The 13,946-nt window shown below is 34.1% G+C and overlaps 1 protein-coding gene across 3 annotated transcripts; it reads right to left on the bottom strand.

Moving 5' to 3' along the window:
* Positions 1-1,004: 1,004 nt before the first annotated feature.
* Positions 1,005-9,037, bottom strand: LOC124630940. 3 transcript variants are annotated; one of them, XM_047164985.1, is made up of 6 exons: positions 8,169-9,037; positions 7,404-7,561; positions 6,860-7,066; positions 5,831-6,224; positions 5,107-5,445; positions 1,005-4,751 (listed from the first exon to the last, which is right to left on the bottom strand). In XM_047164985.1, the coding sequence occupies exons 1-6, from the start codon at positions 8,245-8,247 to the stop codon at positions 4,267-4,269; spliced, it is 1,662 nt and encodes a 553-aa protein (XP_047020941.1). In that variant the 5' UTR covers positions 8,248-9,037; the 3' UTR covers positions 1,005-4,266. The 3 variants fall into 3 exon arrangements, with proteins under 3 accessions (XP_047020941.1, XP_047020948.1, XP_047020957.1); XM_047164992.1 differs by having other exon boundaries at positions 6,011-6,224; XM_047165001.1 differs by lacking the exon at positions 6,860-7,066.
* Positions 9,038-13,946: the final 4,909 nt, after the last annotated feature.

Here is a 13,946-nt window from a genome sequence, read left to right as displayed (position 1 = left end):
TTTCATTTACCTAATTACTATAATTAAAACGAGTAAGTTTAAAAGTCAAAGCTTTTGTTTGGGCTTATTTTTGTTTAATTTCAGTTTCGCTTGGAGGCAATTACACGCAGAGAAATATCTGGCTATCTATACGAGAAAAAATGCTACTGTAACTAGAACTTCTGTTAACAACCGTGACAGCAAGACTCGTTGTTGACTTTACAAAAACCGTTTTGTTATTATTTTTACCTATCGTTTTATTAAGGACAACTAGACGTTAAGTTTAACTGACCAACCAACATAGTACTCAATACAGTGCAAATAACGCGCCTGTTACAATACCAATGTAATTAGAACCATACGTCACTAATTTACATTACTAAATCGATCGTAAGGACTACTATGCGATCTTGTATACATAAACACTTTTTTTTTTTGGGTTTACTAAATATTTTGCTGTATCTACTAATCAATTTATGTAACATAACGACCTGAACTGTAATGATAACTATTCGTATTGCAATGCTAGCTTTATGTTTATTGTAACAAGTACAATACATATTGTAATGCTAGCATCCTAGGTATTGTTATAGCTATTATCTCGTATGTAGTACCTACTGGTTTAGATGAAACCTGCAATCTAGTGCACTTATAGTACCTACTAACGGGTCCTCACAGGCTTTTAGTAGACGAAAATCCAATTTTATTTGTCTATAAGTAAATAAAACTGTATTTTCTCCACTGAAAGCCTAAAAGGGATCCGTTGTTGGTGCTGTCAGTCCACTGGATTGCAGGCGCTCCATCAAAACGCAGTTCATATATAGAGCCAGCAGTATGTGTGACGTAGTAAAACAATGCCTTTTTCAATACATTATCTAAAGACTCCGACTATCTTGTATCATAAGTGTCATCAAGTGTTAGATTAGAATCATAGAATTTGAGATTATCGGCATTTTTTACGACGTCCCACGCGCTACGGCTCTATATGTTTAGGATCCCTGGAATCAAAAATAAAAAATATTACGTACAGAGAAAAATGACATTTATTTTAATATAATCATCACAATCATTGGTCCGTAGAAATTACACTTACACATTACGGCCCCTCACATCTGCATTGGTAGCATGATCGCGCGATAAAACATCCGTCCCTATCGCACTTACTAATAGTGCGATAGGGAGATGTTTTATCACTTTTCGCGCGATCATGCTAAACGTTCAGGCGTCTTTTCAGCGTCGACGTCCCTTATACTTATCATTTCTACATTCAACTTGTAAAGTATGGGGCCCTATTAGAGCCTGTTCACACTAGCATTAATATCGCCGCGAGCACGCGGCGAGCAAGCTGCGATATCACACACATATAAAACTCAGCAAGATGGCGGCCATCAGTCAGCTGTTCAAAATAGTTTTGCAATGAGTGCACATGTTTCTGCCGTAAATCGTGAATGATTTACTTTTTTTATTAATCTTTACCCAAAAGAAAATGCGAAAACCATGAATTACGTGCCACGGGAATAAATATGTACAAAAACTATTTTGAACAACTGACTATCGGCTGCCATCTTGCCGAATAAATTTCCTCGGGCGCGGCAAACGTGCGCACATGAGCACGGACGTTTTGCGCGCGCGGCGCTGCCTCGCGAGGCGTGCGGCCAGTGGACACCCGGCTAATTAGTTATAAATGTTATAAATTATAAGTATTATTTTTTCTTAATATACAGACATTCGGGGTTGTAACTTGAATTAGTCTTAGATTGAGATCAATTAAATATCTAAATTGAAGATCGTGGCGTAACATGATAATGTTTACCATCAACACTAAGTGTCAAATTATTTGGCACGTAACTAGCAATGTTTCCTAAGGAAAAAAAATAAGTATTTCTATCACTTAATAATTCTACATCAAAACAATATAAATGTTCATTAAAACATAACGTATCAAACAAAGAACACTCCAGAATAATAAAATAATCATCGGCTATAAAAATATTTTCGATTAAGCCAAACTTTGGTAGTAATTTGTCTTCATAAAAATCTAACGTTAACGTCATATTAGCAGTGTACTTAATTCCGTTAACTGTGACCCAATTACATTTATATAAATTTGTCAACTCTAACTGTAATTGACATGCAATATTTTCAGTAATTCTCATATCGCTTACGCTTTTTTTTCTTCCACAGTCAGTCTGTTTCAAGAAGGTGTTACTGATAAACTTATTATTTAATTGAAGTTGATGTTTAATAGCCAGTGATTTACAAATATTAATTCTATTATTGGTCACGTTTGCATATAACTTAGATATGCGATGTTTAGCTTCATACCTCATCGACCAGATATTTACTAAGGGACCGAATTTAATTAACATCTGTGGATAATGAGTAAGATAATGGAATTTAGGAGTTAAGGATTTTTTACTATATGCCAAATATAAGAAGTTATGTTCGGAAATGAGACTTTTCAATAAATCTGAGTCTGATTTATTAATGACAGTTGACATGACAATGTCCATTATCTTTCTCAAACAAATATAAATATTCCAAATTGCATCATGATCGGGTATCAGGTCACCGACTAGCAGTCCAAAGTATCTTACAAAACAAAGTGTTTCTGCTGCTGACATTTTTAGAGTATTGCGTTGCAAATGATCTAATGTAATGATTGGGGGTGTGTTCCTTCTATCAGGTCCGTAATTAAAAGAAATGATTCTATTATTTAAAATTTCTAACGAGAAATATTTAAGGTCGGTAATGTAACTCAAAACAATGAAACTCATATCGTATTTACAGACTCCTTCTAAGAGATCATGCATTATGTCAACTCCAACATGATCTATAACTGAAAACCCTTTTACCTCATGCCAAACACATTTATCTTTAATGCCTGTAGCAGAAACATTTTGTAATTCTACATCTACCATATATTGGGGCATAGTACGTAGCAAAGATTCATCACATTCATAAGCCTTTCTCATAGTTTCTTTAGTAATCTTACATATACGGCATGGATAGTTGGATGAAAACGATTCCGCAAATCCTGTGATTGTATGTATACCTAAGTTATCCCCTATAATAACAGCTAATTCAAAATAGAGTTTAGTTTTCCTTCCAGAATTATAAACCTCGATTCCATTTTCTAATAAATTATTTAAATCTGAAATAACTGGGGCAAATATAACATTATTGCCAAATTTTTGTCGATCGGAAGAATGGAACAATAGTGATAAAAATATATTACCAAGATGTGATATTTTATGGGGAGGAATACACATAACACTAATATAAACAGCCCCAAGTTTGTGTACGCCTGAATGACTGCCTAAAGCGTTACCAACTTCGTAATCGTCAAAAAAAAGACACAAAGGAAATACAATTTTATCTTCATGTAAAGCAAGCTTTTTTTGCCATTCAGACCCTTTTATTATATTTTGGACTAAATTACTATCATTGTTTAGAATTGTTTTAAAAAATTGCAAAGTTTCCTCCAATACACCATCCATTTCAAAAAATTTTTTAAGTATTAAGTTTAAAGGAATATGCATTGCTGTTGCTTTCACTGTAGTAATATTGCAATGATTATTACTGTCATATTTTGTCTCTAGTCGTTGTCCAACAGTATATTCCTGGGGCTCTATATATGTACCATGACGTTTAAAGTAAGACAGCCTCTTATGTTCTGATTCAAAATCTTTCATTGACTCATTTAAGGATGCAATTTTATTATATGTAGTTTGGTAACAGTCCTCTTTTACGGTATCGTGCATTGAAGAAGGATCAAGTAAAGGCTTAATAATATTGTTACTTAAGTTTTCCATTATTTCTTGAACCACATTAAGCGGTATAACTGAATTGGCATATAACAATGAAGCAAACTTGGCTATAGGGTTGGTAACTGATTCAATATTTTTCATAGGTTCAATATTTAAATTACAGGAGCTGTTAGTTACAGACTTACTTTCCATAGAATGTATATCAGAAGTAGTTGAATTTGTCACTGGAGGGACTATACTCAATAAATTATTTGTTGATATGTCATTGGCATGAATATCTAAGGAATTTGATTCTTTTTGATGACTCTTTAAATGCTTCTTAAACGAATTAAAGAGAAAAAATTTCCTTTTACAATCTTCTTCCAAACAAATGTAATTATTTAAAGGTAAGCCCCATTTCTGGTGATATAACGTTATGTGAGTACACAATTGTTTGTAAGTTGATAAATCTACATAACATACAAAACATTTAGGCATTTTAACAGGCTTTTTTTTTATTAATTAAGTATTTAAATTGTTAAAGATCAATGTCCAGATCAGTAATGAAAGCATTAACAGTGCTATAGGTTTTGTCCCACTTGGTTTTTAACTGGTATAGTCCTAGTTGTATGAAGTTCCACACGCACACACTCTCTGTCGGATATTGACAGTGAAGAGAGTGGAAAATTTTAAAACATGTATCCACTGCTTTTAAAATTGAATTCGTTTCGAAAAATAAATCGTTAACTACGACAAAGTATTTTTGTATGTCCGTATAAGAAGAACCAACAATCACAATCACCGGTTGGAGCGTTAGCTTATATCTTAAATATTTTTCACGTCTGTGGGCTATAGCGGCTTGCACGTCCATTGGTCTCAGCACGTGTGTAATGAAGCCGTCCTTTACTTCAGCTTTGGATGGCCGCCACACTTGTTTCTTGGTTCTGTGTGTTGGGTTTCCCAAGAGCAGCGGCAACAGCATGAACGCTAGTATTGACTCAACTTCCTCATAATGTTCATCATCTAAAAAAATAAGACGTTACTTCAATATTACGTTATTTAAATATAACTTTACTAGCGACCCGCCCCGGCTTTGCACGGGTACTATACCTACATATAAACCATCCTCTTGAATCACTCTATCTATTAAAAAAAACCGCATCAAAATCGGTTGCAAAGTTTTAAAGATTTAAGCATACAAAGGGACATATGAACAGAAAAAGCGTTTTTGTTTTATACTATGTAGTGATGATGTAGTGATAACCGTAATTTGAATTAAGTCGAACATTTTATTACCTATTAGAAACTATATAACAAATTGTAAGTAATTTACGTTTTTATATCTAAGACACTAATTATAAAACCTAGGTTTACTTACTTTTGTTTAGAAGCTGTAGTTGTTCCAGTATTTCTTTTACTTCAGTAACTTGGGTTTTAGATAGAGCCACCTTGAATATATTATTTTTTATTGTTGGGAATATTTCAAATAATTTATTCCCTGACAATGGGTATAAAAATTGAAAATCTTCAATAAGAAGCTCATGCCCGCGTGGCGTTTTTAACACTGGATATTTATTAATGTATGCTCCGATGGTCATTTCTGAAGTCTCTATTTCCTTCAATCTATTTTTGGAAGTTTTTTGCCACTTCTCTATCACTAAATGCCAGGGTTCTGTACAGTTTTGGAGCCACTGGATATCTTCATCTGCACCACCATCTGGAAAGATACATGGACTCATAAAAAAATCATGAAATAAAGACTTCAAAATAATTTAATTTAGTAAAATAAGTTGCAAGTTATTAATGTAATTAACTAGTGTCATGCCAAATCATGGGATTAGGTTGTCAAGCGGACCCCAGGTTCAATTGAACCGTGTCAGAAAGGTGGGCCAAACGTTAGGAGGATGATGAAACTGCAAGTTATTAAAGTTGCTAGAAAGAGGCCAAGGAAAGGCAGTCAGACAAACAACACAGTTGTCCTTTTTTCCTTTTGAGGTTTGAATACAATTAATAACCTATTTGGGAGATGCTCTAATCCAACAGTGGGATCACATTTGGCTATTAAAAAAAATAAAAACCCAGGTAGATAACTTAAAACTTGCCTTCTTCGACGACTTCTGGCTCGTTGCTGTTATTGTTGATGTTGCTGCCATTTTTCTTTTTAATAACCTTAGCCTCCCTTAATTCGCGGCGCCTGTTTTGTAGACAGTCATATAATTTGCCTTTTGCACATCTTTTTATTTTAAGTTTAGTATCATTAATGTATGGAATAAAGTAAGTACTTATATTTTCCTTTTTGAATACTTCAGTTATTTCTTGTGCTTTTGTAAGAAGTAGAGAACTGTCTATTCTTTTATTTGGGTCTGATTGCATTAGGTCTTTTATTATTATATTGCAAACTTTTCTTCGCCCATTATTTGATAATTTGCCTTGTTCTGAATATAAATTTAGCAGGCCTTGTCCTTCATTCGATTTTAAGAGTAGATTTTTCAACGGCTGAAATACACAAAAATAAAATTAATTATTAAAATAATTGAGTAGGTTATTATGATATAATATTGTCTTCGGTTAGCGCGATAGTTACTCATGAAATAAAACTATAGAAACGGATTATTATGATAGTTTTTTAAAAGCATATATTTAATTTAGTTCTAACATTTTTTATGTTTTATTTTGAGGTCAAATATTAGGTCTCTATCTATGAAATTGGTGTTTTGTATGAAGAATTTTAAGAAAATTGATTTCTCCATACAAATATTTTTTGGAATATTTTAAAAACCTGTAATCCAAATGAAATAAAGTTTTCAAGGTAAACGCAAGCAATATCCACGCATAAATTGAGGTATCAAAATTTTATCTAACATAAAATGTAGATGTAGAATTTTAAAAAAAGTGGGCCGGCCGATGGGTGCATCAAAGTGGTCTGAAGTGTATATAGAAAATTAAAAAAATACTTAAATTAATTTGACTGTTGGTACACAAATTTGTAGCAAACATAGTCTTTATTTAAAAAATAAGGATACCGGTGTTTAAAAAAAGATTAAGTCATACTAGAAGCCAAATAGTTGTAATGAAAAACACCAATTTCATAGGTAAGGACCTAATAGTTAAATTATCAGTATTCATCTTACCGGAAATTCATCTTCATTACAAATGGTCATATCCAGATCCACACTAGAGCAAGCCTCCTCATTCTCACCAATGGTAGGAGGTATAATGGAATTGGAATCATTTAGTTGGGTAGAGGTATTATTCTTGTTCAAAGGGGCTATAAATTCACTCACACTCTTTATTTGTTTGTGTTTGGGATTAAGCATATCTACAAAAACTGTAGGGGGCTGCAAAATAAAATAAAATTACCTACTATTTAAATAGGTACTACATATATATAGGTATAAGAATTAACAGCCTCCATAGCCTATTTGAAGCTGGAGGTCCCAGGTTCGAATCCTGGTACAGGCATTTATTTGTGTGTTTATAACAAATATTTGTTCCCGAGTTATGGCCATGTATGTATATAAGTATTCACCTATATAATATCTATTATATATATTGTAGTCTGGTACCCACAACACAAACCTTACCTATCTAATGTGCTTTCTGTGGGGCTAAGTCATATAGTATAGTTTCAGGTGAAGCCAATAAAAACATGTTAAAAAAATAGAAGCTACTTACAGAGCTGCAGCTGCTGAATTCTGGGCATTCTGGGTTTGTTATTTTGATCCAGTTATCTAAATTTTTTAAGAATTTGGCCCGATCCCCAATGGACGGGATTAGTTCCTTGGCGAGACCTCTGTCTATCATTGACAGGGTTGATATTGTTATATCATTTACTGAAAAATCATAAAAAAACATAATTGTATAACTTACACAAGAAAGTCCCAACGCCTAAGGCATAATTTTCTGGTCTAGGGGAATCGAATACTTGGCTTGGGAACCTAGATTGTATAAAACAAGCCTATTGACTAGTTATCCTTTTCGCATGTTTTGAAGCTGAGCTGACTCTGGGTGTCCTGTGTGCCAAACCCATTAAGTTTAAGATGAGATGACTGTGTATCAACTAATTTTATCGCGTAAGTATATAATGAAATTCCATGAATAACTTTAAGACTTTTTGTTGTAAACTTATAAAGTCATTATATAGTTACACCACTTACTTGTTTAAATTGAATAATAGCTTATATAGAATATACTTGTATAAATTGAATATGAATACTACAACAATAAGAAGACCTACATCAGCCATTATGCGAATACAAGAACGCCAACACTCTTACTGCGTGGGCAAAAACAGCCGGAACAACAATCGATCAAATCGCTTATTTAAATAAAATAGAATACTTTAATGCGAACCAAGCGAACCATGGTAAATGTACAGTTGTTACAATAAAATTCATAGAACACATGGCATCCTGATACTAAGACAATGGTACAACTTACCTTGAAAAGTATGAATATATTGGGGTAAACCCCACTGCTTTAATAACTGAGGGACGTCTTGGTCAATGTCATCATCCATCTCGTCACTGGTTTTGTAATAATAACCCAAAAAGGCGAAAAACACTTCAAATTCAATCTGCAATACTGCGCTCGCTCGCTGGTCAAAAACACAATGGCCGCCAAGCCGGACGCCGGCTCGGGTGCGGGTGGCGGTGGCGGGGCGGGATGCGAGCGCGCGAGTTTGTTTACAAAAACACAGTTTTCGATAAACAGTACAAGATACTTTGCTATGAATACCACCTCGATTGTTATTGTAACATTATTATTTTATAATATTTTAAAACACACTAACAAATAGCACGGAGTAATACATGCATTGTACCGTTTACTGTTTCCGGTGCGGTTTTTACTATAATAGTCTTGTTAAGGCCTAACACTACATAAAGGGTAAACCAAACTAAACGATTTTTAAGTGACGCTACGAACGATATGTACTGCAAACAATAATGTAGTTGTAATAAAAATATTATTGTTTTGATTACAAACACACTCGTAGTCTACCAGTAACATTGTAAATCATTAACCGTAATTGGATCATTTAGTAATTGCGAATCTCTGTTTCTTATTACTTACAATACATTATATAAATATTAACAGAATTCTTGTTCATGATACATAAATTATTGATGTTTTTGTTCAATTATATTTTTTTGTAAGCTACATTAATCAAATAATATAATGAAACATACGATTAGTAGGAATGAGTAATTAGTCGTAAAGATAACAAGGGTCAAGTATTTCAAACTAGAAACTTTGTAACTTCATTTTACTATTCGATTCAGTACTTCTGTTTGTCACCAATTTCTCTGCGTGTATATTTTTTTTAGTAATCAACAAAAAGTTAGCCTTAATGTAATATTTTTGTGTTAAAAGGTTTTTTTTTAATATATTTAGTAATACTTTGACTTCATACATACTTTTAGGTTTACATCAGTCAGAAAAATTTACTGAAAATCAGCAATCATAAAATATCCACTTTGAAGACTTGATTCTTTGTCATATGGCCAAAGAATTCCATAAAATAAGACGGCCCATTTGTCACAAAATCACCGGATAATTAGTTCTGAATGAAATCGAGTTTCATTATGATATTTGGTTGAAAAAATCTGCTACGTAAAGAAAGTTGGCATCATGACTCCTGTCATGCATCATGCTTCGTTTTTGGCGCATTTGAAAATAGAACACGGTAAATATAGTCGTTTCACGACGGTCAGACTCATGTTTTTATGAGCACACGTGAGATGATTCCTATATCGAGTTAAAAAAAAATAAACTAAGTAGTGTTGCCAAGTTTTTAACCGTGCCCCATTTTTGGGGGGAATTTTCTGCAAAATAACCGTACTTTGCCTAGATTTAAGTATAAACTATACTGTTTAAGTTTGTTTCAACGATGCATAATATTATTGTTTAACGTTCTAAACGTGCTTTTGTTAACATAATACTGTTTAAACGACGAAGCTGTTTACTTTATAAATTGGAAATTAGGTGATATGGAAAATTCTATTTTACTGAAAACACTTTGTAATCTTTAGTTGTGCGCTAGCTACTGCCCGTTTTAGAAATTAAACAAGTTATACATATATCGATTACAATTAAATCGAATCAGAGTTTCAAAATTTTGCATTAAATATATTCGGTTTAAATTCATGACGAATTTTTCATTAAAAAGGAAAACTTAGATACTTTCTTTGCGGCGCACGTCTCAAAAGATTTAAGAATCTTAATGCTGGCAACACACATGATTAGTGTTGCCAAGTTATTTCCATGCTCATCATTGGCAGAATATATAAATTTTACTGAGACCGTATGCGGGCGTGTCTGTATTACTGTATACTATATTACACAATTGATGTAAGAAGCCGTGCGTCGTATCCGTGCTAGAAATCAAATGAACCGATCTCAGTTCGGAATGTTTGCGTCACCAGTAATAATATCCTAGCCATTGATTACTATAGTTAATAGACTGTATTTAATGAAGCTATTTGGCTTTCGAGATGACTGCCAAAGATAGGGACATGTGAAGGTTCTTTCTGAGAGTTTTATGTCCCTGGTTATGTGTGAATATCTAGTAATATTTATGGTTATCGGCTGGTCATTAAGGAAGTTAGAGTAGAATTCACATCACTAAGTAGGTAGTTCCCAAATTCCGCTCTCGATGAGTTTCAATCATTTATGCTTTGGTTTCTTGTGGGGACGTGCAAAATTAAACATTATCAAGGCTAAGATTAGTCGCACCTAAATGTACAAGTTGAATACAATTTTTCCTTATTTTTTAATAATCCTCATCTTTCATAATTTTCATAATTTAATTCACACCATAATTCTTCTTGGCAAACGACGAGCTGTATTGTTTTTAATCCATAAATACGCTTTTGTTTTTCAGTTGACGTTATGAAAACATAAGGATAATAACCGTAGACTTTGTACCCAAATCTCTTGAAACACTCAGAAATATTGTCCGCTGAAGATTACTGACAATTCCGAGTAATTGGCCTAGTTTTACTTAAGGCGACGAATTGGTCAACAATAATTCCATAACCGGCACGCGCATCTAAGGCGCCAAAAGGGGTCGGAGCGTCTGAGCGGGGCGAGGATAACAATACGCGCGCTAGCTTATAACTAAAAGTCGTGAGCGACAAAATGGTTTTGTAATTTTATTATTTAGAAATGATAATTTGATAAAAATTCCTTCTACAATTTTAAAGAGTATGTATATACTCAACTACTAAAAAAGTTAAGAGGCTTAAATCGGTCCCGTTTGCCCATAATATGTGAATCTCTTTTTAAAAAGAGGTATGTTTGATATATTTTTCTCTGTTATAAAAGTTACCTAATCATGTTTCTACGTCTAACAAAATAAGGTTTATATCATGAACTTTCAGGTAACCAAGTTGTATTTTGATCCGTTTTGTATTTACTGAGAAAAAACCGGCCAAGTGCGAGTCGGACTCGTGCACGAAGGGTTCCGTAAATTACAGTTAAATCAACCTATCTCAAAAACTATAAGAGATACTTTGATCAAACCAAAAATCGTTGAAAGAGTTAATTAGCATGCATCACCTCTATTTTTTTTAGAATTTTATACCCCGTAGTTATAAAAATAGAGGGGGGGGGACATACTTTTTACGACTTTGAGAGCTGATATCTCAAAAACCGTTCACTTTAAGAAAAATGTTTTTTAGAAAACTTTATATCATTTTAAAAGACCTTTCCATTGATACCCCACACGGGTATGTACATCGAAAAAAAAAAATTCATCCCTCAGTTACATGTATGGGGGGCCCCACCCCCAATTCTTTTTTTTACTATTTAGTGTCATATTTTTGTAGCGGTTCATACAACACATATTCCCATCAAATTTCATCACTGTAGTACTTATAATTTCCGAGTAAATCGGCTGTGACAGACGGACAGACGGACAGACGGACAGACGGACATGACGAAACTATAAGGGTTCCGTTTTTGCCATTTTGGCTACGGAACCCTAAAAATTGAGATCCTTGGCGCCAAAAATTCCAATTCGTCCTCTTAATGGGCGATTTTGCGGTTTCGGATGTCGTTTTTGGCACTTTTAGGTGCATGCTGTTAACGTGAATAGAGGTGATTAACCGTCCAGTTATTGCTGGTTAGTTTCTTGGTAAAGCAGCTGTTTGTAGTCCGAACGAGCGTTGAGATCAAGTTATTATAATTTAATGAGGATGGTAGGTAAGTATTGGGCTTACCTAACACTATAGCAGAAGTACTTAGGTACGTAAATAATTTATTGAGAACCAAGAATTAACAAACATTTATTTCATTACAAGCTTATGTAAACTTTTTGTTTTTTCTAATAGGATCGGACGGGCAAGGCAAGGGACGCTGAATAAGTGTACGTCAAGGACCATACCATACAGATTGTGTAGAAATAGAATTTGTTTGCCTGTAAGGAAACACAGTGCAAGCTCGCGGATAAATTAATGGATTGATAAGCCTTTACGACCGCCGTTTGCGGCTCATATATTTCTGAGATCAATCCGATTCAATGTGCTGAATTGGCAGTCTGAATTTGTTGGTAGAGATAGGAAAAAGAAATGTCAACAGTTTGTACTTTCTCCAGTGTGAAATTAATCTTTGTGGCTTTGATTATAACAGACAATGTGTGTTCTTCGATTTTATACCATTATTTGGTGGTGAGTATAAGAGACATAATTAACTTTATCAAAAGTGCATCCTACAACATTTTTTTAAACAAATATTATCCACGGATAGTTTTATTACTATAAAAAGTTAGGAAATAAGACATGACTATAGTTCGTTTCGTTACAATTGATTAAACATTTAGCTGGGCCCAGGACCCTGCCTTGTGGGAATCCACAAGTACTGTGTGCGAATCAAGAATAGCTATACATATAGCTTACAAGAAATCCAACCACAAAGTATTGCGTACTTCTAAGACCATATTAACTGCTACCATTACTGATTAGTTTTTTGTACGCACTTCACTTTCCTCACCCGTTAGGTCATCCATAAATATCGGACCATGAATAATGAATGTTTTTGCATGTTCATTCAGTAAGTTCTGAATTCATTTGTGTAGTTCACTCATGTTCTTATCAGTAACCGCACCAGTGACGTACGCAATTATTGAATAAACATCATATTTGTGTCTATTTACTATATATGTATGACTTACTGGAATTCTGTATCCGTCAGCTTGTCTGGTACACTAGATTGGTCTAGAATATTAAAGTTCGGCCATTCAGAGAATGCGTTCCTGACACGTCGCGATTGAACTGACGACGTAACTTTGCAATGGCGTTGCAGTTACGATAAAAATATTTTTGCTGGTTGTTTACCGTTTTAACAATTGAGGAGCATTAAAACAACATTATTATATCAATAATCAATGAATGTAGTTACGTCGTCAGTTCAATCGCGACGTGTCAGGAACGCATTCTCTGAATGGCCGAACTATAATGAATGAATCTTTGTTCACCACGTAAACTCTATTGTTCTCAAAGATAGCAATCAGTTTAGCTTTTTTGACAATTCATTTGGTTGAAGTGGTTGCATGATAGTTTGTTATCTGTCTTTACTCAAGATTTGAACGTCACAAGGTTAAATACTACAATGACTTTAATTACAATCTACTTGAATCTACTCTTTTTATTTACGGCTTGCATCTAGGGCATCATATTGTTTACATACACATATGTTTAATACATCAAAACGTTCCCGGTCTCAATTATGAAGAATGTTTTTCTGCATTCACGTGATCATATCGCAATTTAATTCTTCTTGTTTAGTTTGTCGATCTCAAAAACGGGTTACCTCATTTCCATAATGGTGTTAAATTTTATCTTTCTCGAGCGGTCAATGAAGGTTATTATTTATAATGCATGCACCGTATTTCAGAGATATGTGGGATCATCCCGGTTCTACAATATAAAATAGTGCTAACAAAAGATCCACTTTTTTCTTCATGAAATACGCTCTAAAATATTGCTAGTCCAAACAGCCAGAATAGTTTCAGACCCAGAGTAGTTCCAAACTACTGCAGTGGCATTGCATGTTGCTCTAATAAGTTCTTTCTATGTACTGTTGTTTTACAGTAAGAACGAAGTCTCTTTCAAAGATTTACGCAGAGTTGAACTTCGGCATTCACACACTGTAAGGTGGTTCGGTCCGAGCGATGCGCGCTTGCCGGTTGCCGTGTTGCTGCGTCCGCGTCCAGTCGTC

Source organism: Helicoverpa zea, chromosome 1 (genome assembly GCF_022581195.2).
Source record: "Helicoverpa zea isolate HzStark_Cry1AcR chromosome 1, ilHelZeax1.1, whole genome shotgun sequence".
In the NCBI taxonomy this organism is placed as follows: Eukaryota; Metazoa; Arthropoda; class Insecta; order Lepidoptera; family Noctuidae; genus Helicoverpa; species Helicoverpa zea.
This window is presented reverse-complemented; position numbering and strand designations above follow the sequence as displayed.